Genomic DNA, 22,998 nt, shown 5'->3' with positions numbered 1-22,998 from the left:
TGGACATGCAAAGCTGAGTTTCGCATCATTTAGGTGGTAACATGCTCGCTCGTGAACATCGTTGATTCCCACCGCCTTGCGCTCGAAGCTGAAAGCTTTAAGACTATGGAAGCATGAAAAACTCAGCTTCAATTTCGTGGTATCCTCCATCTTACATTATCAAAAGATATGTGCGAGACCTCTTGAGACTGAGATATATCGTTACACATCACCTGTTGGTGTGTCGGAAATCCGATAGGTGATCTTCTGTGCGCTGACCTGTGGTTGTTTCCAGAGATTAGTCAGACAGCTATCACATGAAAAGGGAGATGTCAACTGCCTTTCCGTCTTTCATGTATTGCAGTCCCTCAGGGACACTTGCCAAGCCGTCTGGGAGCACCAATACAGGATTCGGTTTGATCTTACCAGAAGCCAATGTCTCGGATAACAATTTAGTCATATTTCTCCCTTGCTCGATATCCTTCGCTGTCGGCGTAAATGTGAAGGGTAGATCAAACGCCTTGTGCATAGCATCTAGACCAGGTATTCGATGAGAGAAAGAGGGGCCAATCACCTCGCCGAGTAGAGAGAATACGACGGAACGGATGAGCTTCACTCCTGCCCTGGGGCTATCGTACTTTGTGATGATAGCGACAACACCGCCGCTATCGCTCAGAGCATTAGAAATGAGCGTAGGAGTGCTATCTTCGCCAATACAGTCTAATGCTTCCTTTAACTGTCCTCTTGTCGATTCCTTGATTTTGCGAGCAGCATCTGGATCACGGTAGTCATAGACTTCATCCGCACCGTAGGACTTTAACAAGTCGAAGTTTCGCGGAGAAGCTGTGGCGATAACACGAAGGCCAGATAATTTCGCGAGTTGAATGGCATAGAGGCCAACCGAGGAGGAACCGCCCGAAATGAGGATGGGCGTTGACTCAGCGGTTGGAGAGAGAGGTGTAGGGAGGTTTAGGGTGATGAAGAGAGTTTGGGCAGCGGTGAAGGGTGCGATGCCTAGCTGAGCAGCATCCTCAAAGGACCACTCGTCAGGTACGTGAACCACCACTTCAGCAGGTGCCGCGACGTATTCAGCGAATGCACCGTTTGAGCTCGTCGCTGAAAGATGAGCGTCAATCAGAGGGAAACGCAATCCCTTCGATATATAGGTTCAATCACCTGTGCGCACAAAACCGGCAACGCGCTCGCCAACCGTTCTGATGCCGGGTGGAACTCCTGGGCCGATCTCTTCGACCGTGCCCGCAAAGTCGCATCCGACAACGGCGCCTGTCTTTCTTCCCAGTGTAACGCCCTTCCCTGCAAGGATAGCGTGGAGTTGGGTCAGTCGTTATGAACAGTATCATTGAAGCTCATGAATCGAGATATTACACGCACAATCAGCAGGGTTTTGTGCAGCGGCGATAATCTTGACAAGTATCTTGCCAGGAGCAAGCTTCGGCACCTCTGCTTGACCCAAAACGACCCATCCGGTTTCGCTCACGAGAATAGCTTTCTGATGATCGGGCGCCATTCCTAACGAGAAAAAACAAACAAGAGGGATAAATTAGATGGAACGAAGGCTTATGCAGATCGACATTCGTGCTGACGAGGTGGTTGATGATATCATAGCAGCTGATGAAGCCACAAGGATGGCTTACTTGACGTCCTCTTTCACCGACGTCGATAACAGCTATAGGAAGATATGTACAAATGTCGAATCTCGTGATGTCGGTGTGAGCCGGATGTGCTTCGCGACATGGTGATGATTCACGGAGGTATTTGGACAGGTTTGGTCCCCTTCAGAGGTACAACCACGACTCGACATGACTGCACTTGCGCTACAGAACACTCGGCCGGTCGTGGACGCGCAATTCCCCTTCGACGAACCGCACGCAGACGTCATCCTGCGCTCATCCGACAACACAGACTTTCGCGTTTACGAGAACATCCTCTCTCTCGCCTCACCCTTTTTTAGGGAGCTTTTCAGCCTCCCGCAGCCTCCCGACGAACCTTATACTGGGTCGGCAAAAAATATGTCAGACGAGTAACGTGATGGCCTCCTTATCATTCCACTTGCGGAGGACGCGCAAACCGTTGAGTTCATGCTCCGGTCCATCTATCCCGTACGATCGCCAAAGATCGAGAAGCTGAGTGACCTCCGCTTTGTGTTCGAGGCTTCGCAGAAATACGATATCGAGGCCTTCGATGGCGTTGCCGAACAAATACTGGTCGATGCCATCGAACGAGACCCTGTTGGTGTATATGCGATCGCTTGTCGCTTTGGTCTCCTCGATATTGCACGCCAGGCAATCACACGCACTCTAGAGCATCCGATCTTCCAATCCTCGGAAGCGATACAATTTATGAACGCGGAGCAATACCGACTCCTTGTCAAGTATCACTACGAGCGTGGACTCGCTGCCACAAATGTTATATTCAGTAGGGACTGGTTCTCTGTTTGTACGTCCGTGATCCACTCGACCGTAATACCTCAATGTGGCATACTCTATTCTGGATGGCACCGGCATTTGTGTGGCAGACATTGGAACATGTAGGAGCGAAGCTCTTATATGCGCCTAGCCGTACTTCTGTAATGGATATCAGCTTGGAATCGCTTTGGGCTACTGCGAGCCATCAATGTGGATATTCCAGTGACAAACCAGTGCTCACAGACGGTATAGCATCATTTCGCGAACGTCTTGCGACAGCAGTTGCCGAAGCAGTCGCGAAGGCGAGTCATGATGTCTCTGTATGTTTGTTTGTAAAGACCTGACCTTGACCCGCTTCTTTTCCTTCGCCGATTCCATAAAAGACTAGATGAATCGAGGTCGCTGTCCTTTGAATTGCCTGCCTACTGCATTTCGTGTGTTCTTCGAAGACACAGAAACTATCTACGTTTTCTGAGCTTCGCTTGCTATCCCATGCTCCCATTGTCTTGACTATCGCGTATCTGATGTACTAAAGTCTTCAAATACTCGACAATGAAATATTGATGTCGTGATACACCCTAAGGGAATCAACATAGATTCTCTTGGGCGGCTTGATCGTAGTACAGTGATTGTGGAGACTCACTCGAAAACAGAAAGCGAGACCCATGAATGAAAGAGGTAAGTTACATAAACTAATAGGCAACATCGTCGAGTTATCGTCATTAGCACTTTGTCAGTACTTTGTCACCTTGATGAACTGGGACCTGACGGAAATTCAAGTTCGTCCTCTTACGTTGAACGTCTATCTCACTCTCTCAACTATCCACTTATAACAGTCAGAATGTCAGACACCTCAGAGATAGAATTACCCGAGACCAGACCTCCATCACCACCATTCGGCCGGGCAGGTGCACCATTCGATCAGGCAGATGCAGATATCATCCTGCGTTCCTCGGATTTTTTCGATTTTCATGTACACAAGACTATCCTTTCAGTCGCGTCTCCTGTCTTCAAAGACATACTCAATCAGTCTCAGCCTGCTCAGCCAACGGGTGGTGACTTACCCATTATTATGCTCGAAGAAGATGCGAAGATACTCGACTTCATACTTCGGACAGTCTATCCAGTACGATCTCCAAGGATCAGCCAACTGGATGACCTCCATTCGATCATCGCGCCTTCTCGAAAGTATGCTCTCAAGGTGTTTGATGGGTTTGTGGAGGAATCGCTGAGGGATGCTCTACAACGGGAGCCCATCAGTGTGTATGCCATTGCCTGTCAGTTCGGATTTGCTGATATTGCAGCAGAAGCAGCAGAAGCCAGCTTGGAGCTACCACTGATGACTCACTCTCGATTCCTCAAGTATATATCTGGCGAGCAATACCACCATCTTGTTCAGTACCATTGTGCCTGTGTCGATGCAGTGCGGAAAGTCCTCACCAGCTCCGGCCGCACTTTGCACAGTGGCAGTCCATGTTCCGTATGTTTCACCAAGGGCGAAGATTTATCACAATCTTCTGAAACATTACATACACCGCTACATTTGTGGAGGTTCTCCACTCACCCTCCTATTCCATCGAATGAGAAACGAAGTCGCTTGATAATAAGGGCCGACCAGAATGTTGTGGCCTCTACCGTTCTGCATTGCCGACACTCGAGTTCATCTGCGGATCAGCCTTATTCAGATCACTCATCTGAATGTCGCCGCATACTCGATACAACCAATGACCAAGATCAAACTCGGCAATTCCTTTCAAAAACTATCCGCCGGGCGATTGGAACGGTATGTGCTAATTATGTACAATCTTTATGCCTACCACTAAATACAAATCATCTTTTTTCTTGCACGTCTAAGATAGATCCCCTCTCCGAAGATCTGTAATGAACCAGCACTAACCACTGTGCCACAGTTATCTGAAATCAAAGATGCCTTGCCTCCATTTAACCAGCAGGCAAACTCGGACTTGATCTTGCGTTCATCGGACCATGTCGATTTTCATGTCCACAAGCTTATCCTCTCAATCGCATCGCCTATTTTCGAAGACATGCTCAGCATACCACAGACTTCTCAGTCGGTTGACGAGCACCGTGATGGCTTGCCGATCGTTATGCTTGAGGAGGATGCACAGATGATTGACTTCATGCTCCGGATGATCTATCCTGTCCCATCGCCGGTGATCACAAAGTTGGATGACCTTCGATTCGTACTTGGCCCTTCACAGAAATACCTTTTCAGTATATATGAAGGGTTCGCCGAAGAATCACTGGAAAAGGCACTGAAATGGGAGCCTATCAGTGTGTATGTGCTTGCCTGCAAGTACAAATATCCTGGTGCAGCAGCAAAAGCAGCGGAAGCCAGCTTGTCACTACCATTGACGACCCCTTCCCAATATCTTGATGACATTTGCGGCGAGCAGTATCATCGTCTCTTGCTATATCGGCAGAAGTGTGTTGCAGCCACGACAGATGTGGTTTCTTCTACGAGTTGGTTCCAACCAATCCCCACCACTGTGTTTGAAAACTCAGCGACATGTGGATGTTATACCCAGGCTCAAGAGCCGTCCGCATCTCAGAAAAGATGGTATGGACCCTCATATCTGTGGACATATTTGACTAGAGTTGGGCTTGCCTTGAGAGAGACACCGAGCAGCCAGTGCATCATTGCTGACAAGGGTGATGACTTGAATAAAGTGTTCTCCTGTGGCCATCGCGGCTATTCTTTTCCAGGCTACAAGGATACAACAAAGGGTTTCACGCAATTTTGCCAGCTCCTCGTCGAGAAGGTCAATAGGGCGGTCGCGCAGGTGAACATTGACCTTTACTTTCTGTCATCTGCACGAATTTGAAACTCTTGCTCATTCAAATTTTGTAAGGTCCCTCCACCCGAGATAGTCGAATAGACCACTCAAGTTTCCGCTACATTCTCTGATTGGCATGCTCTAGTACTGTGTTTCACGTTTTTCATTTGTCCGGGAACCACTCGTCCTTCGAGGCCATTGGTAAGTGTGATCGCCGACTCGCAGGGTAGGACGCGCGGTATGGATTGAACTTCTAAAGATCAAAGTTGTGAGTGGAGGTCAGGTACTCAATCGGTGAAGTTCAAAAATGTAGTCGTCTTCAACGAATTCACGACGCGCAGGGCTTTGGGGTTTCCGCGAATCCTGTGGAAAGATTGTAGAAAAGAGTAAACTTTTTACCCAGAAGTGGAATAATTGCAGGTGTTATTTTCCCGGATGATGTTCTTACGGAAAACTCCAAGCGCTGCGCGCAGCCCGGTCTCACGCTATGTTCACTGTCATAAACCCACGTCGCATGTCCCTGCTTGGTCCTTCCAGTTCATCTTCGTCCTCTCTGTATCAAATTTCGCTGCTCACTTTTGCTTATACTAGTCTTGCAGAATAGTACAGATGGCGGAGCCAAGACCAGACAAAATCAAAGATGCATCATACCCATTTGATCAGGCCCATGCGGATATCATTCTACGATCCTCGGATTCCGTCGATTTTCGCGTGCATAAGACAATCCTTTGGGTTGCATCCTCGGTCTTCAGAGACATGCTCTGTTTACCACAGCCTTCTCAGTCAAAGGATGATGAATGCCGCGATGGCCTGCCAGTTGTCATGCTCGAGGAGGATGCAAAGACACTTAACTTTATCCTTCGAACTATCTATCCAGTGCGATCACCAACAATTGGAGGCTTGGACGACCTTTATCCCGTGTTCCATACTGTGCAGAAGTACTGTTTTGAGGCGTTCGAGGGTTTTGTGGAGGAACAGCTGAATGCTGCATTGCAACGGGAGCCCATTAGTGTGTATGCAATTGCTTGCCAGTACGAATTTGATGATATAGCGCAGAGAGCGGCGGAGGCCAGTTTGGCACTGCCATCGGTGACACACTCCCAATACCTTAAACAAATCTCTGGCGAGCAATACTCCCGTCTCATTCAGTATCATCGCGACTGTGTCAATGCCGTGGACAAAGTGCTTTCCTCTGATGAGTGGTTTGCAACTTGCCCCGACATTTTTTTCGATGGTAGTCCTGCGGCCCCGTGTTCCACGTGCTTCACTCAGGATTCCACCAATTCGTTACGATCATCCAAGCCATGGCAGGCGCCGCCACAGTTGTGGACATATTTGACTCGTGCAGGTGTCGCTTTGAAAGAACGGCCGGGTGGTGTTATTGATGACCTTATTGAAGTCCCACCAATTCTGCATTGCCAGCATTCCAGTGTCTCTATGGTACATGATGATTCAGAACCCGATGAATGTCGTTTATGGGATACAAGGAATGGTATGAGTCGATTTCGGAGCCTTTTAAAGCAAGGGGTCAGGAAGGCGATTGCAACGGTATGCGTCTATATTCTCTCGATTCTTATGGTTAACATTTCCACGTGATATGTGCCCAAGGTCACTTCACCTAAGGTACAGAAAAGTTCATCTCCGGTTGCAGTGCCCAAAGTGTCCAAGAGTGGACACGCATCATCTCCTTTCGATGAGGATGATGCAGACGTTATACTGCGTTCCTCTGATCATGTTGATTTTCGGGTTCACAAGATCATCCTTTCACTTGCGTCTCCCGTCTTCAAGGAAATGTTCAATACGCCTCAGCCTTCCCATCTCCCAGACACCGATGAACCTCAGAATAGTTTACGAGTCATCGCACTCGAGGAGGACGCGGACACGCTCGATTTTATACTCCGGAAGATCTATCCGGTCCCTTCGCCGATTGTAGCGCAGATGGACGACCTGCGCTTTGTGATTGGACCTTCACAGAAATATCGCTTCAAGGCATTCAATGGATTTGTAGAGGAGTCATTGAAAAAAGCAATGCTGTGGGAGCCCCACAGCGTGTATGCGATTGCCTGCCAGTATGGATTCCCAGAGGTGGCGGCGGAGGCGGCGCGCACTAGTCTGTCATTGCCATTGACGACTCCTTCTCGCTACCTGGACCGTATATCTGGAGAACAATACTTTCGCCTTCTGTCCTACCATCAAAATTGTGCTGCAGCCGCAACCAAAGTAGCTACCTCCCAGGAATGGCTCCAAGTCATTCCCGGTTGCATGCTTCATGATCATACATCGTGTTCCGTCTGCTTTGTTCCAGGTCCATCTGGGGGAAGATGGCGTGCACCCGAGTATGCGTGGGTATGGTTGACTCGGATAGGGCAGGCTTTGGAAAGAAGACCGACCACTGAATGCATCCATACCGACAAGGGCGACGACTTTAAGAAAGTCATTGATTGTAAACACTTAACATCTAGTTCCGGTAAAAAAATCCTGTACAGGGATACAACGAGATGCATACCACGCTTACAACAACTTCTCTCCGAGGCAGTCGACAAAGCGATCGCACTGGTGCGTGCATTCATCTCCGTGTTCAACATCAACATAGGATGCTTACTGCCATTTCCTCCAGTTACCTCAGGTTCCTTCGCCAGTAATAGCAGATTAATATAGCATACCTGAGATGCTACGTAATTTGCAATATCGGTTGACTAGAATACACAGTAAACAGCGTGTTACAGTCGTGTCTTATGTGATGGACATTCCATCCTGGTCTTCATCATTTTTCTAGTCAAAGTCGGTAGTAGCATCGACGGAGCGCGCAGAGATATATTCGAGTCGTAGGGTAACTTTGCATCGTGAGCAGAAACTCATGCCATGAGTAGTAAATAAACAGAAAAGTCCGTCCGGCCGCACCGCCTGCTGAGGCCCCTCCAACGCGTAGACGACGCGACCGAGCGGGTATATACGTGCCGTGAGAAGGGAGATTGGGCGGGGGGAGGGCGCGCTCGAAGCGGGGCTCAGAGAGCGGGTCTGGCAGGGAAGAGGCGGGTGCGTGAGTGGGAGGGGAGGGAGGGGAGAGAAGGTAGAGGAGGGAACGTACTCGAGGTCCTTGGTGGGGGTGATGTGGATGGAGGCGTGGTTGGGGACGCCGAGGATACGCGGGTAGGCGTTGAGGTTCTTGTGCAGCGTAAACTGGAAGACAGAGGAGCCTCCGTGACTACGTACGAACGCGTCGGCACCCAAACAAGAGTACAACAAAGGATGGCACGCACCGAGCGATGATGACCGACCAGGCAAGGAAGAAGGCCCAGATCCTGTACCAGCGGTCGCCGTACTTCTCAACGACCTTGTCCTTGTTCGAGATCCAGTTGTTGTACCAGTGCCAGATGGTTGCCGAGTAGTGCACGCCGAGCACATCGACGTTCTTGACCTCAAAGCCGGCCGCCTCGAGATGGTTGACAACCCAGCCGAGAGAGGCGCTCGCGTCGGCGCCGGGGAAGACGTACTTGTTCATGAAGAGACCCCTGGGAAGACAAGGTGAGCGGGAACGCACGTAGAGCAGGGTGGAAGAGAGGGCGTACCAGATCAGATCCTCGTATTGCCAGCATGGACGCAGACCGGCGACTTGGAAGACAAAAACACCGTCGTCATCGAGAAGGTCGTATACCTGACGCAGGAAAGCCGAATAGTGACGAACACCGACATGCTACACATTCCATGTGAACACCAGTCCGAAGCGGACGAAAGAGATAAGGGGCGACGCACCTCAGCCATCTCCAAGCTGACGATCTTGTTGTAGGTGCCAGGCCCGCCGGGGATGTCGCGGTAGTCGCAGCAGACGATCTTGGCGCGCGAGGGGTCACCGCCGTTGTTCGCGATGCGCGCGTTCCCGAACGCGGTCTGGTTCCTGCCGAGGGTGATGCCGGTAACGGAGCAGTCGAAGTTCTTGTGGGCATACGCAGCGAGGGTGCCCCAGCCGCAGCCAATGTCGAGGAGGTTGTCGGTGGGCTGGAGGTCGAGCTTGGAGCAAACGATGGCGAGCTTGTTGTCCTGGAGCTGTTCGAGGGTCTGGGGCTCGGTGAGGGAGGTGACGACGCCGGAGGTGTAGATCATGCGAGGGCCGAGGAACCTGGAGAGGGGCAGGGGTGTTAGAACGCGAGATAGGGAAGCGAAGGACGTTGTTAGGTACCATTCGTAGAAGTCGTCGCCTCCTGCGAGGGACGGACGCGTCAGAGCACGGACGGGAGAAAGGAAGCGAAGGAGACGTACTGTCGTAGTGGTCGCGGACCTGTTCCTCGTCCTGGCTCTGGGAGTGGACGATGACTTCGGGAATGAAGCGAGTGAAGACGTATTTGAAGAGCTCCGGGGTGAAGACCATCTTCGTGAAGTCATGACGCTGCTCGAGAATCTCGAGGACGTCGCCTAGGATGGAGTGACGTGTCAGCAGGCAAGGAGACGCGAGAAAAGGGTGGGCGTACCGTTAATGTCGATCTTGCCGTCAAAGTACGCGTCGTGGAAGACTTGCATGGGGATCTTCTCCTTGCCGTGGTACTTTTCGCGGAGGACGGGGTCATGGATGGTGATGTACTCTTCGATGTCCTTTCCGGGGAGGGTGACCTTTGTGTTCTTGCGAGAGCCAATGCGGGACATGAGTGTCCAATAGCCAACGGTAATGGGCACGCCAAGGAGGAGGACGAGGAAGAGGTAAGTCTTGAAGCCGCCGCGGCTGACGATGGGAAGGATGCGCTTGACGAGCCATGGGACGACGATGACGAGTGCGCCGAGGTGGATGTTGCTGAAGGAGCCGCTGCCCTCTGCGAGGCCGACGAGCGGGGCGTTCTTTATGGCCGGGACATTTGTGAGCTTGGGCGAGTGCGACATGGCGGACGCGACGAGTTGCTGGCAGCCGACGCCCGAGTTTTATAGCGACGCGGCGCTGGGGTTAGGGTCATCGCCCACGTCGCTGCGCCGAAGCCAGCCCAGACGTTTGACATGGCCAACTACTACTCCTCCCGCTCCCCCCCGCCCCTCCAGCACCCCGTCCCCACCCATCCCGCGTTCATCCCAGAACCCCCCGCGACGCCCGTCTCCCCCCACGGCTACCAGCGGTACACCTCCTCGCCCCCCGCACCCGCACCCAACTCGCCTTACAACCAGTTCCAGCCCCTCCACCCCGCCGCACCCCAGCCGCACACCCAACATCCACAGGCACAGCCACAACGCCCCCATGGCGTCCCTGATTTCTCTGCGTGGGGCATCGACGGCGCGACCGCCTCGCTCGGCATGCAGCTCGGCCACAACGCGGTCGCTGCAGGCCAGGACTACGTCCAACGAAACGTGCGCGCCTCCGTCCTTGCGTTTGCGCTCCTCTGGCCCGCCGGCGTGCTAACTTGCCGATCCTCGATCTCTAGCTGGGTGGGATGATCCCCGTCACGCACCTCAAACACCACTTCAATGTCTCCAATTCGTACGTCATCCGCAAGCTCCGTCTCGTCCTCTTTCCATGGCGCCATCGTCCGTGGACGCGAAGGATGTGGCGCTCCGAGCAGGGGCATAGCGAGTTCCAACCGCCTCGCGACGATATCAACTCCCCTGACCTCTACATCCCCGGTCCGTCTCCGCTCCCCATCCTTTTACCGTTGTGGCACGTCTGATTATTCTTTTCAGTCATGGCCTTCGTCACGTACGTCCTGCTGGCCGCCCTCCAGTCTGGCCTCCAGTCCCGCTTCGACCCAGAGATCCTCGGTCTAACCGCCACAACTGCCCTCTTCATCGTCTTTGCCGACTTTCTCGTCCTCAAGGGCGGATGTTATATCTTGGGCATACAGAGCTCGTCTCCCGTCGTAGATCTCATGGCCTACTGCGGCTACAAGTTCGTCGGGTGCGTAGAATATGCCCTCTCGATCACGAACGAACCATTGACAAAGGGAGCGCATATTTTCAGCGTGATCCTCACGCTGACGGCTGGTCTGCTCAAAGCGGGGCGCACCGTCTGGATGCTCGTCTTCCTCTACGCGTTCCTTGCGAACGCCTTCTTTCTGGTTCGCCCCTTTCTTCTCTTACCTTTCTTTTTGAATTCACTTTGCCCTCTGTTGCTTCATGGCCCCACTTTTCTCGCTCAACAGCTTCGCTCCCTACGCTCCGTCGTCCTCCCCGACGTGTCTGGCGCGCCCGCGGCCGTCGGTACAGTATCGCACGCGCAGCGTTCGCGTCGCATCACTTTTCTGTTTGTCGTTGCTGTCACGCAAGTGTTGTATATGGGTGTGCTAGTGCGGGTATAGACAGCCTGTGTGTGCCAGGAGGATGCGCTGTCGCCCCATCTGTCGTTATGCATTGGACTGTGCTGCCGGTGCTCTTTCCTATTTCACATTACCATAGTCTTCTCGTACAAGTTTGTCACTTGCGTCGGTAACGGCCGCCCCAACCCCGCGGTTCTGCATGTCGCTGGGCTGCATACGCGCGTTCCCCAAGGATCCAGACCTCCTCTCGCCCTACGATGAGCTCTGAACCAGAGCCCCCGATCTCAGAGCTCCTCGGATCGCATGTTACCAGAAAGATAAACGCAACGGGGTCTGTGCGGCACGCGCCTGCACCGTTTGATCAGCCGACGGCGGACGTCGTCCTGCGCTCGGACGACGATGTCGACTTTCGGGTGCATAGGCTCATTCTAACCTTTGCCTCCCCGTTCTTTGAGGGCCTCTTCAGCCTTCCCCAGCCCCCTCCATCATCGTCTCCATCGCGGCCCCCGCCTTTCGCGACCACCTTGTCAACTTATCACCTCTACCAGAATGGTCACCACCCCGCCTCAGGCTCGGACCCAGACACCGACGTTTCGGGCGTGCCCCTCATCCGCCTGACCGAACCCTCTGCGATCCTCGACTTCCTCCTCCGCACAATCTACCCCGTCCGATCCCCGCCGCCTCCTCTCCTCGACACGCTCCCCGCGATTCTCACCGCCGCGCGCAAATACCAGCTCGACGCGATCGACGAAGCTGCCGAGGCCGCCCTCGTCCTCGCCGTGCCCAACGACCCCCTCGGCGCATACGCCCTCGCCTGTGCGTGCGACCTGCAGAGCATCGCAGAGCGCGCCGCGCGCGCGACATTGAAGCTCGCGCGGATGGCCCATTCGAAACACTTTGCGGCGATGAGCGGGGAGCAGCATTATCGGCTGCTAGAGTATCGCGAGAGGTGCGTCAGGGCCGTGGAGGAGGTCGTGCGGATGGACCCGGTCGCGGTGGGGGCCGGAGGGGGCGGGGGCGGGGGCGCGCTGGAATGGCTCGCGCCGTGTCCCGACACGCTCGTGCGCGCGTCCGCCGCCCCCTGCGCGAGCTGCTTCGTGCCGCCGCCGAGCGCGCACGACGCGCTCGCCGCGAAGAACCCATCGAAGCTGAACGCGTTCACGGCCGTCATGATTGGCAGCGGCATGGCGGCCGACGGCGCGGGGGCCGGCGCGCCAAACGGCCCCGCCGTCGGCGCCGGCGCGACGGGTTGGCGCGCGCCCCCGTTTTTCTGGGTGTACTTTGCGCGCGTCGCTGCGCGCCTGCGGGAGCGCCCGCACCGCGACGTCGTGTTCGAGGACGCGGCGGGCGACGTGCCCGAGGTGCCACTGCGGTGCGCGCATCTCAGTCGGTTCGACTATGATATCGTGACGGGGTTCGATGCGCGGAGCGGGTTGGAGACGTTCAGGAGGCTGTTGGCGACGGAGGTGGATAGGGCGTTGGATCAGGTAGGTGCTTGAGGTTGTTTTGCGAGTCGCGCTGATTAGTGATCTGATCAGGTCCCTCCTCCGCAAGCGTGATTGCAATTGAGTAGGTTTGGCGGGCTGTAAGTTTTATTTGTGCCCACGCAAGGTAGATACAGTTAGATACTTTTGAATGGCACTGAATCTATTCTGTCACTGGCCCTATGTTCGGACAATACCGATGTTCGGACAGTCGGTGTTTCTCGCTCATTGCTCGACATATCGGTCTCAGTCTTTTTATCATAAATCGTGTTAAATAGTGTAGACTCGGTTTCTGAAACTTTAAGATTTTTAAAGGTGATTTACATTCCTAATCATTGAAAATATGTCTTTGCGAGCCCAATGTCACACCTCAGATGAGTCGGAGCATGTGAGGAAAGATCCTGATGATCCATTTTATATATGTAGTCTACTGTATCCCATGTATATTAGTTCCGGTAAGTGAAGAAGATGCACAGTGTGTTGTTGCACTCATATGAAAACTAGCTTCCCACCCATCGCATTGTGATGGCACAACCATTTTTAATCTGAGTTTTTGTTGTAGTGCTTGGTCTAGTGTACCTGTAAAGTGCACTGATCGTGGGTTCTTGTGCCTGTAAAGTCCAGTGCCCATAAAGTATTTTGTCCCAATATGGCTCTCTTGCAATATCCTATAAGGTCCTGCCCATAAAATTCTCTATATAAGGCTCTCTTGTCAAGGATTATCCAGTTCCTCCATGAGGTCCTGCCTACATTAGGAAAAGCACCTAAATCTGGCACCACTAGTGAATCCCAACATGAGCATGCATGCCCTGACAAGCACTGGTACACTTGGGTATGTTTTTTCTGCTCTCGCCAGGCTTCCCCAGTCAATGTCTCTATGCGGTCTTGTCTAGGTTGGTACAACAGTAAAACTATGCAATGCGATACTTTGACAGTTCCAAGCTGCTTGCTACAGCAAAGTTCATGTGAGTCTAAGTCAATTCAGGTCAAGCCATGCAAACAACAACAAAAAGAGCTTGGATAATGAGACAAAATGATGGATTACAGTGGACTAAAGCTGAAATCTTTGCAAAATGAAACACCTTCATCATCAAAACCCTTGTTCTCTGACCCCTTATTCATAGCATTGTCAAACTCGTACTAAAATCGATTGGTCTGACTCGCTATCATTACTATTGTTGCATTGTTGTCGATGTCTCCGCTATCGTAAGACATGTTGTTGTTATTGTCATTTGGGTTTCCTTCTGGGTCAAGATTCTTACCTTTGAGTGCAATATGAGGAGCCATAGACATCAAGGTGGAGCAAGATAAGCTGAATGAGAAGGTAGAGGCATTGAGACCAAGGTGCAGAGGTTAGAAACATTCAAGAGAAGCACATGTCAAAATGACAAGTTGTGTTTGCAAAGATGTGTCACTTGCACAGTCAGACTTTGAAATGCATCTTGCTTTTATCCCTCATGTCAAGTGTCACAAACAAGGCACTTAAGACACAGTATGTTGTTATATGCACTGAGAATTAGTTCTAATATCACTATATGCACAAGCTCCTACCCACCACCATGTTGAGGGCAAGGGTCTACTACTATGAGGAAATAACAAAAAACATATGAGAAAACATATGACAAATAAATGACATAATGAAGCAATATTTTGAACCTTATTCCTCGAGCAACCCAAGCCCTCTCCATCAGTGGCTGGCACAAAATATATATAAACATGCGCCATCTGGAAGATTCACCAGTGTCAGCCACAGAAGACTAGCCAAATGCAAGATTTAGATTATTAGTAATGCGAGTGCATAACATCATGAAATTTACTGAGTTGCACTTGGGGCTCTGGACCAAAGATTTGAAGGTTGAATAATGATATACAACACAATAGCTCTATAAAGTCACTATAAGCCCCAAATGTCAGGGGTATAACTTGATGGCAAAGTAAATGCCAGAGCAAAAGGCAATAATTACTGGTTATATGGCACTGGTAAGAACATAAATAAATTGATGTGTTAGTATAGTGGTTATATTGCCACAATAAAATTTTACCCACTTACAAGGTCACAAGTTTGAACCTGGCATAATTATATATGTTTTATTTAAACTATCAATTCTGTCTCATAAGAATAGAAGCATTGAGGCTTTTGATGAATTATATAGGAAGGGAGCATACCTGATCAAAAGAGAAATTATGCCAGGTTCAAACTTGTGACCTTGTAAGTGGGTAAAATTTTATTGTGGCAATATAACCACTATACTAACACATCAATTTATTTATGTTCTTACCAGTGCCATATAACCAGTGATTATTGCCTTTTGCTCTGGCATTTACTTTGCCATCAAGTTATATCCTTGACATTTGGGGCTTATAGTGACTTTATAGAGCTATTGTGTTGTATATCATTATTCAACCTTCAAATCTTTGGTCCAGAGTGTTATGATCGCGTTCTGTCGGGCCTTAACGGCGGTCTATACCGACACGATCATCACAAATATCAAGCGGCCTCACACGGCGAGGCGTACAACAAGGTACAGATAGTAACCTTGGTCGTCCACTCCCAACGGATCACCTTATCGTTGGTCGAGTATCACGGGCCTATTGCGTAGCGGGCATGGAACGCCGCCTTACAAACTACTCACACACCGGGCATTGAGCTCCTAGTCTTTCCTGGCCGGAAGGAGACTAACGGAGAAGCACAAGAGTAGTCGTTATTGAGAGAGACGACTTAGAGAATACCTATGGATACATGTACAGTATTCTCACGCCCTATTTCCTAAAGTAGTATAAAAGGCCCATAGAGTAGGCTGAGGCTCTTCAGTCTATTCTCTTCGTTCCCCTGTATCTTCACATACAGGGATCTTCATCCACTGTAGTCTTCCTACTACAGCCTTCCTTGCTATATCGCAATACACCCCTGGCTCCTGTGCTACACGTACAGTCGAGACCATCGTTCCACACATCCTCCACGAGTGACCTAGGGAAGAACCTCCTACTCTTGGGGTTACTGACGAGCAGTCGTAACACTAGAATAGACTCTTCTGCCCCTACCTTGCTCGCACTAGCTTGCTGCCACACTCTCTCTCATAACCTTCCTTGGTGGGGATAATAGACCCCCATTAAGAAAGCGTTACCACACACACTCTGGAGCAAGACCTAGGCCAGGAATATCCACCAGGCACTAGATGTATCAATAACCAACTCCGTCACAACAATCGCCCTATCCAGCGCGAAGGGGACTTCTGGGTCTACAAAGACAACAACAGATACGCCCCTCCGAATTACGATAACTGCTCATACCGAAACGGGCGTTATTACTTCACCCTTGAAGACGGAACAGAAGAAGAGGATATTTGGAACGAAACAGAAGCTCAGTGGGAACTAGCCCCACAATACAGGGAACCGGCGCCGGTAATCCCCGAAGACTCGGAGCAAGAGGAAACAACCTCGGAATCAGACTCCGACTCACCAGACCAAACACCGATCAACACCCGAAACGAACCGCTCGCCGAAATGTCGGGACAAGCTTCGACTTCTACAGACCCCCCTTCCACAACAGTACAACCTGGGAGAGGAAAGGTCAAACTCCCAGACAACTACACAGGCAACCGCATCGAATCCCAGAAATTCATGCTCCAATGCCTCCTTCTTTTCGCAGCAGAATCCGATTGGTACAAGACCGATCAAGACAAGATATCCCTCGTGCTCTCATGCATGAGATATGGCACGGCAGGAGCTTGGGCCGAGAACTTCCTCCTCAAATCAGTAGGAGCGGACCTTCCCACTGATCTAGGAACCTGGAGGGACTTTTTAACAAAGTTCAAGCTCCAATTTAGGGAGACAGGAAAGACCGATAAAGCGCGAAGCGCACTCATGGCCTTCTCCCAAGGATGAATGACGGTTGATGAATACTCCAACCAATTCATTCTCATTGCTGCCGATGCCGACATCTCCGACAAGGAGCAAGTCCCCTACTTCCAACGTGGGTTAGACCTGTGCGTCATGGATAAAATATATGACAAGGAAGTTCAACCAAAGGACACCATTCAGGATTGGATTAACACAGCCTGCGAAATAGACGGACGACTCAGAGCCAGATCCGCTCAAAAAGCCATCCTTGCCAACTCCACCTCCTTTCGCAGCGATTATCTGAATCGTTTCCACACCCAACAAGCCGTCCGTTATAACTCCACAACTGCCCCTCGCAGAATGAACAACCAGGTGGTTGACATGGACATTGACGCTACCAGAAAGCGTAACGCCGAAAGTCAAAAGAGGAAATTTGACGGCAAGCGAACCACCTCCTGTTCTAACTGCGGAAAGCCAGGGCACTCTAGTGCTAACTGTTGGTCACCACGTAGAGGCGTTCGCCCAGTTCGAGGAAACTCGAAGAGACGCCTGGGTACGACAGGGAGAGGAAACCGCGCGGTTGATTTGGAAGGAGAAGACGACGCACCCGCTATGGGAGACCAAGCAGGAATATATCGAGGAATGGAGACAGAGGATGTTCATCGCAACAACCAGCGGGTACCACAACCTGGTCCTTCGATGGAACGTCCTCACTCTGCCCCATCCGGACGACCCCAAACGAACCATGGGCAACGCGCTATGTTACCTAACGGACGACGGGGAGACGGAAGCGTCAGTCATTCTGCTCGAATCGGAGCAGTGCTCGGAGAACTAGGGGAAGATGAAGCAAGAGAAGTGATCCTGGGACACGCGGAGCGTTTTTCCTGACCTCTCCCTCACCAGCGAAGGAGAGAGGTCAAGGACGACCCGAGTTTGATGCCCACACTTGTATTCGTATCGGAGCAATGAATGACCGTATCATCACTCCCATACGCCTGAACGTGAAAGTATCAAACAGGAGTCAATACGCTGGGGCAAAGGCAACCATCGACTCGGCATGCGAAGGGGTTATAGTAAACGAAACTTGGGTCAGAAGACATCGTTTCCCCACCTATACACTCAACAACCCCATTCGCGTCCGGAACATCGATAACACCATTAATAAAGCAGGTCTCATCCGATCCGCCTTGGATGTGAACCTCACCATTCGGGACATCAGGGGACGAACGCACACTGAACGCGTCCAGATGTTTATCTCCAATCTAGGGAAGGACGACCTTATCCTAGGAACAGATTGGTTGAAATACCACGATCCCTCCATCGAGTGGAGGCGACGTGAAGTGCACTTTTATCGGTGCCCCCAGAAATGCCAGCAACCACATGGGTTCACTAGGGCAAGGGAAGAACCGCAAAACAATAGGCGGTTATCGGACGTGGAGCCATGGCACAAACCACGCATTAACGAGCGCGAAAAACAGCGCCTAGAACATCTCCGAAGATTGTCAGAAGATGTAGGACTCCACGATCATAGCGGAACGTTTGGTGTCCAACTACGAGCATACCTCAAAAGGAAATGGCTCCTACAGGACATAAGGAAATACGCAGAAGAGAAACGAAAGGCTCAAGCCAAACCATCTCTTTCACCAAACGGGGGAGAACCTGATCTCCCACATGAAAACTCAGGAAAACAGGCCATAGAGGAACCAGTTATTCGGAAACTGGCTCCCGAACCGTCAGGATTTGCCAGCTTCGACCAGGACTTGGAAGACGAAATCGCCGTCACCAATCTAAAGGAAAGAGTCCCCAAGGTGCACCACGAATTTTTGGACATTTTCAGCGAACGAAAGTCGCAGCGACTCCCAGAGCACACTTATTGGGATCACGCCATAGATCTGAAACCGACTTTCAAACCTCAAGTACCAAAAATCTACGCCTTGAGCCCAGAGAAACACGATGAATTAGGAAAATTCATCAAGGAACACCTCACTCGGGGGACCATCCGTCGATCCACCTCACAAACGGCAGCCCCATTTTTCTTTATAGGAAAGAAAGATGGAAAACTACGCCCAGTACAGGACTATCGCCATTTGAACTCGTACACCATCCCAAATGTGTGCCCCCTTCCACTAATCCAAGAATTATTGGACGTGATCAAAGGGGCCACCATTTTCAGCAAATTGGATGTACGGTGGGGATACAACAATATACGAATCAAGAAGGGCGACGAGTGGAAGGCAGCTTTCATCACTCCGCTGGGCTCTTACGAACCCACGGTGATGTTCTTCGGCCTTACCAACTCACCAGCCACCTTCCAGGCCATGATGAACATGATCTTCAAAGAACTCATCACGGCCCGGAAAATAACCGTATATATGGACGACATCCTCATCTTTTCCAAAAACATGGTGGAACACATCTAGGTCCTGAACCAAGTTTTCCAGATCTTGCGCGACAATGACCTCTATCTGAAGCCAGAAAAGTGCGAGTTTTATAAAGAAAAACTCCAATATCTGGGATACACAATTTCAAAAGACCATGTCGCAATGGAAGACTCAAAGGTGGACGCTATACAAGATTGGCCAGTCCCACACACCGTCCGAGACATTCGCTCCTTTTTAGGTCTAGGAAATTTCTACAGGTGTTTCATCGATAAGTTCTCCCTTATTGCGCACCCTCTGCATGACCTCACCAAAAAGGATGCAAAATAGAACTGGACTTCGAAGTGCCAGGAAGCTTTCGAACGATTAAAAAGGGCATTTATCAGTAAACCCGTTCTGAATTACCTGGACCCCATGCATCCATATCGACTAGTAACGGATGCCTCACTAATCGCTTACGGAGCCACCCTCCTGCAAGAAGGAAAAGATGGTGACTGGCACCCAGTCGCATTCCTTTCCGGGTCATTTTCACCAGCAGAACGGAACTATGATGTCCATGATCGCGAACTCCTGGCCATCATAAAAGCATTGGAACACTGGAATCACTACCTTGAAGGGGCACGACACCCATTCGAGATCTGGACAGATCACAAGAACCTGGAACACTTCCAAACGGCGCGAGATCTCTCACGACGACATGCCCGTTGGAGCCTTTATTTGAGCAGATTCGACTTCACGCTCAGCTATAAAGCGGGATCAACAAATCATTCCGATGCTCTGTCCAGGCGTCCAGATCTAAGTGAGGGGGTGGAATCTGACAACAAAGCTCAAATTTTGCTCCCGGCCAACCTTTTTAACAAATCCGACGAAACACTGGTAGAACCGTCCCCGACATGGCATATCAAGTCCACAGAAATTGCATCCTCGAACCTCATCTCCCTCATCCGACGCTCAAAATCGGAACATGATGCCCTGACAAGGGTAGCCCTTGTAAAACTTTTGCGAGTAGGGCCACAAGGAATGAGAGGATTACTGGGACACTGGACACACGAAGATGGAATCACCAGACGAAATGGCCACATATGCATCCCAAAAGACGATGCCATACGAAGACTTATTGTCAAAACGCATCACGACGCACCCGCGGTAGGACACCCGGGGAGAACAAAAACGTTGGAAATAGTACAACGACACTATTGGTGGCAAAACATGACAAAGTTCATCCATGAATACGTGGACGGATGTGCGGTATGTCAATCAACCAAGAATTTGACACACAAGACGCATCCTCCCATCCACCCTTTGGAAACTACCAACGTCCCCTGGCGTTTCATCTCGACAGATTTCGTCACGGACCTACCCGAAAGCAAGGGTTTCGACTCAATCAACGTGGTAGTGGACCAAGGTCTGTCCAAAGGCATAGTCATCACCCCATGCAAGAAAACGATCACGGCAGAAGAAACAACCATGCTTTTCCAGAACAACGTTTTCAATCGACATGGGTTGCCGACTAAAATAGTATCCGATCGCGGCCCTCAATTTGCGGCCAAGTTCACCCGAGAACTCTGGAAACGGCTAGGAATCACCGCCGCTCTCAGCACGGCCTATTATCCCCAGACGGACGGAGAAACAGAACGAGTAAACCAGGAGATTGAACAGTTCCTGAGAACGTTCTGCAATTACCACCAAGATAACTGGGTGGACCTTTTGCCGTTTGCCGAATTCTCGCACAACACGCGGAAACATTTAGCCACCGGAAAATCTCCCTTCGAAGTGCTATACGGGTTCAATCCCCCTTATTCAGCCGACACTGCGCTGGAAACAAAGGTACCCGCGGTAGCCGAACGCATTAAGGTGATCACAGAAGTCCAGGAAGAAGCTGCAGCCAGCCTACAAATAGCCAGCAATTACGCCAGGGACCGGGATCTCCACAGGAAACTCCCTCAGTGGAAAGAAGGAGACCAAGTATGGCTAGAAGGAACCCATATCCGGACGACCCATCCAAAGTTCAAGCTCGCTCTTAGGAGGTATGGACCCTTCAAAATATTGGCGAAAGTAGGAACCCTGGCATACAAACTTCAAATTCCCCAACAATGGAGGATCCACCCGGTGTTCCACGCCGCAACGCTAACCAAGTATAGGGAAACCGAGGCACACGGAGAAAACTTCGCAAGACCATTGCCGGAGGTATTAAACGATGAAGAACATTACGAAGTAGAAATGATCGTGGACTCAAAGAAACAAGGACGGGGAACCAAATATTTGGTCAAGTGGATGGGATATCCCGAGGCAGATAACACCTGGGAACCCTACACTCTCCTAAAAGGGACAGCGGAAGAAGCTATGAAGGAGTTTCATGACCAATACCCTGATAAACCTCATCCGGGAGCACCCTGAAAAGCGGAAGGAAAAGTCTATAAAAGAGCGACCAGAGAGCTCTAAACAGACCATCCTCCCACTCTTCCCTCAGAGACCATCTCCTTTCACTCAAATGCTCCTTCACGAAGACCACGATGCTTCATCACCATCCAGAAACTCCTCCCCCGATGTTGTCCTTATGGTGTCCAATCCAGACATCGGACGAGTGGATAGAGGAACCAGCCCTTACCCAAGCAATGCTGGACGAGTTGATAGAGGAACCAGCCCTCACCGTCCAGAGCCCGCCGTCGTCACCCTCACTCCACACCTCAACAACTTCTCAGATGACAATGCCGAGGACTACGCCAAGTTCAAAGAAAGGGAAAGAACTCGCCGACCGCCATCCCAGGGGACCCCACGAGATGCATCACGGAATGAAAACCCTGATGACAGAGACCTACCGGGCTCTGACGAAGTACCAGTGGGAGTTCCATCTCCTGCTACAATCACGGCGAACATTGGAGCTGCAGGTCCCTCGGGACTACGAGCAAGAACAGCAGCTCAACTCCCAAGCCATGGAGAAACTGAATCGATACCAGTTATACAGGGAGCTACACCTCCGCCAGTATCAACTGGTGGACAGATTCCCCGCTCCATGGGAAGAACTACCCTTGGTACAGATCCTCACACCGGAGAATTGGAGCGACACGTGGATGCGCTCCTCCAGCGAAGCGCTGTTTCCGCGGTAATGCAAATGGCCACTGCCGTGGCCCTACAACGACTCGCTAACTTCGCTGCAGGGCAACCCGGGAATGAGCATAGCGACATACCTCGATGACTGGCTAGTGCCAGTCTCCAGATCAGAGGACTCGCCCTCCAAACAGACCCTGATACCGCCTCTTGGTATGAACATAACGACGGACGACCACGAGCCCTCCTCATCCATCCCGACAAATTCTCCCAGTATGTCAACAGAGAGCTCCTTCCAGCTCTCCTCTTCACCGGAGAACTGGGCGCCGTCCAACCAAGTAGAACCGACCCCTTCCGCGTTGTCGTCTGGAATGTACCACGTCCCGGAGAACGTCCCACGGCTGTACCAAATCCAAGAAGGACTCCGCACACGGTCGTGGAACACCCTTCACCGAGACCACGGGAAAATCGTACAACACATAGCAATCCCACGACATCCTCCTCTCACCGGGTACGAAATCTTCCCTTATCCCATGGGGGCACCGATGAGGAGGAACCACCCGTCTATCGAAGAAACGAGGGAAGAAGGAGTCGAGGGACCCAGGCAACCCTCCGCCGCGGAACAACTACTGGCGGGAGTGTTCGACACCGGCCTGGAATGCCTCCTCCTAGTGCTCGATTTCGTACAGACGAGGGACAGAATAACCGAAGTAGCCGCAGAACTCGCCGCGCTGATTCGGAGGCTAGAAGAAATTGCTCTTGGACTCGATCCGAGCTCGATGCATGGGATGCTCTAGACGACCCCGGAAATTACGACG

The 22,998-nt window shown here is 51.2% G+C and overlaps 11 protein-coding genes across 11 annotated transcripts; 7 read left to right on the top strand and 4 right to left on the bottom strand.

The window, feature by feature from the left end:
- Positions 1-201: 201 nt before the first annotated feature.
- Positions 202-1,513, bottom strand: qor15 (quinone oxidoreductase 15; the record flags this gene model as incomplete). The annotated part of the gene is made up of 5 exons (XM_009554208.1): positions 202-258; positions 317-499; positions 554-1,095; positions 1,156-1,293; positions 1,372-1,513. Coding segments are annotated over 5 exons (1,062 nt in total), but the record flags the coding sequence as incomplete, so codon positions are not given.
- A 112-nt stretch (positions 1,514-1,625) lies between these two features.
- Positions 1,626-2,024, top strand: HETIRDRAFT_456000 (uncharacterized protein; the record flags this gene model as incomplete). The annotated part of the gene is made up of 2 exons (XM_009554506.1): positions 1,626-1,709; positions 1,764-2,024. The coding sequence occupies 2 exons, from the start codon at positions 1,626-1,628 to the stop codon at positions 2,022-2,024; spliced, it is 345 nt and encodes a 114-aa protein (XP_009552801.1).
- Positions 2,025-4,324: 2,300 nt separating this feature from the next.
- On the top strand, positions 4,325-5,251 carry HETIRDRAFT_331281 (uncharacterized protein; the record flags this gene model as incomplete). The annotated part of the gene is made up of 1 exon (XM_009554505.1): positions 4,325-5,251. A coding segment is annotated over one exon (927 nt), but the record flags the coding sequence as incomplete, so codon positions are not given.
- A 576-nt stretch (positions 5,252-5,827) lies between these two features.
- HETIRDRAFT_220434 (uncharacterized protein) lies at positions 5,828-6,466 on the top strand (the record flags this gene model as incomplete). Its single annotated transcript, XM_009554504.1, has 1 exon — positions 5,828-6,466. A coding segment is annotated over one exon (639 nt), but the record flags the coding sequence as incomplete, so codon positions are not given.
- Positions 6,467-6,892: 426 nt separating this feature from the next.
- HETIRDRAFT_242512 (uncharacterized protein) lies at positions 6,893-7,411 on the top strand (the record flags this gene model as incomplete). The annotated part of the gene is made up of 1 exon (XM_009554503.1): positions 6,893-7,411. A coding segment is annotated over one exon (519 nt), but the record flags the coding sequence as incomplete, so codon positions are not given.
- Positions 7,412-7,988: 577 nt separating this feature from the next.
- On the bottom strand, positions 7,989-10,072 carry HETIRDRAFT_67724 (SAM-dependent methyltransferase; the record flags this gene model as incomplete). The annotated part of the gene is made up of 8 exons (XM_009554227.1): positions 7,989-8,221; positions 8,292-8,408; positions 8,464-8,715; positions 8,773-8,897; positions 8,957-9,320; positions 9,381-9,402; positions 9,461-9,613; positions 9,670-10,072. 8 exons carry the CDS (start codon positions 10,070-10,072, stop codon positions 8,209-8,211), a joined length of 1,449 nt encoding a protein of 482 aa, XP_009552522.1. The 3' UTR covers positions 7,989-8,208.
- A 402-nt stretch (positions 10,073-10,474) lies between these two features.
- Positions 10,475-11,634, top strand: HETIRDRAFT_67728 (uncharacterized protein; the record flags this gene model as incomplete). Its single annotated transcript, XM_009554228.1, has 5 exons — positions 10,475-10,528; positions 10,603-10,801; positions 10,859-11,072; positions 11,136-11,232; positions 11,317-11,634. 5 exons carry the CDS (start codon positions 10,475-10,477, stop codon positions 11,470-11,472), a joined length of 720 nt encoding a protein of 239 aa, XP_009552523.1. The 3' UTR covers positions 11,473-11,634.
- A 53-nt stretch (positions 11,635-11,687) lies between these two features.
- Positions 11,688-16,799, top strand: HETIRDRAFT_108054 (uncharacterized protein; the record flags this gene model as incomplete). Its single annotated transcript, XM_009554502.1, has 2 exons — positions 11,688-12,917; positions 16,134-16,799. The coding sequence occupies 2 exons, from the start codon at positions 11,688-11,690 to the stop codon at positions 16,797-16,799; spliced, it is 1,896 nt and encodes a 631-aa protein (XP_009552797.1).
- A 108-nt stretch (positions 16,800-16,907) lies between these two features.
- On the top strand, positions 16,908-17,589 carry HETIRDRAFT_108055 (uncharacterized protein; the record flags this gene model as incomplete). Its single annotated transcript, XM_009554501.1, has 2 exons — positions 16,908-17,172; positions 17,267-17,589. The coding sequence occupies 2 exons, from the start codon at positions 16,908-16,910 to the stop codon at positions 17,587-17,589; spliced, it is 588 nt and encodes a 195-aa protein (XP_009552796.1).
- Positions 17,590-18,964: 1,375 nt separating this feature from the next.
- HETIRDRAFT_246005 (uncharacterized protein) lies at positions 18,965-19,267 on the bottom strand (the record flags this gene model as incomplete). Its single annotated transcript, XM_009554500.1, is given in 2 exon segments — positions 18,965-19,050; positions 19,063-19,267. Coding segments are annotated over 2 exon segments (291 nt in total), but the record flags the coding sequence as incomplete, so codon positions are not given.
- A 2,913-nt stretch (positions 19,268-22,180) lies between these two features.
- Positions 22,181-22,436, bottom strand: HETIRDRAFT_224425 (uncharacterized protein; the record flags this gene model as incomplete). The annotated part of the gene is made up of 2 exons (XM_009554499.1): positions 22,181-22,271; positions 22,321-22,436. Coding segments are annotated over 2 exons (207 nt in total), but the record flags the coding sequence as incomplete, so codon positions are not given.
- Between the last annotated feature and the right edge of the window lie 562 nt (positions 22,437-22,998).

The sequence above is a fragment of the Heterobasidion irregulare genome (assembly GCF_000320585.1).
Source record: "Heterobasidion irregulare TC 32-1 unplaced genomic scaffold scaffold_13, whole genome shotgun sequence".
Classification (NCBI taxonomy): Eukaryota; Fungi; Basidiomycota; class Agaricomycetes; order Russulales; family Bondarzewiaceae; genus Heterobasidion; species Heterobasidion irregulare.
The sequence above is the reverse complement of the archived record's forward strand: the minus strand, read 5'-3'. Positions and strand labels throughout refer to the sequence as shown.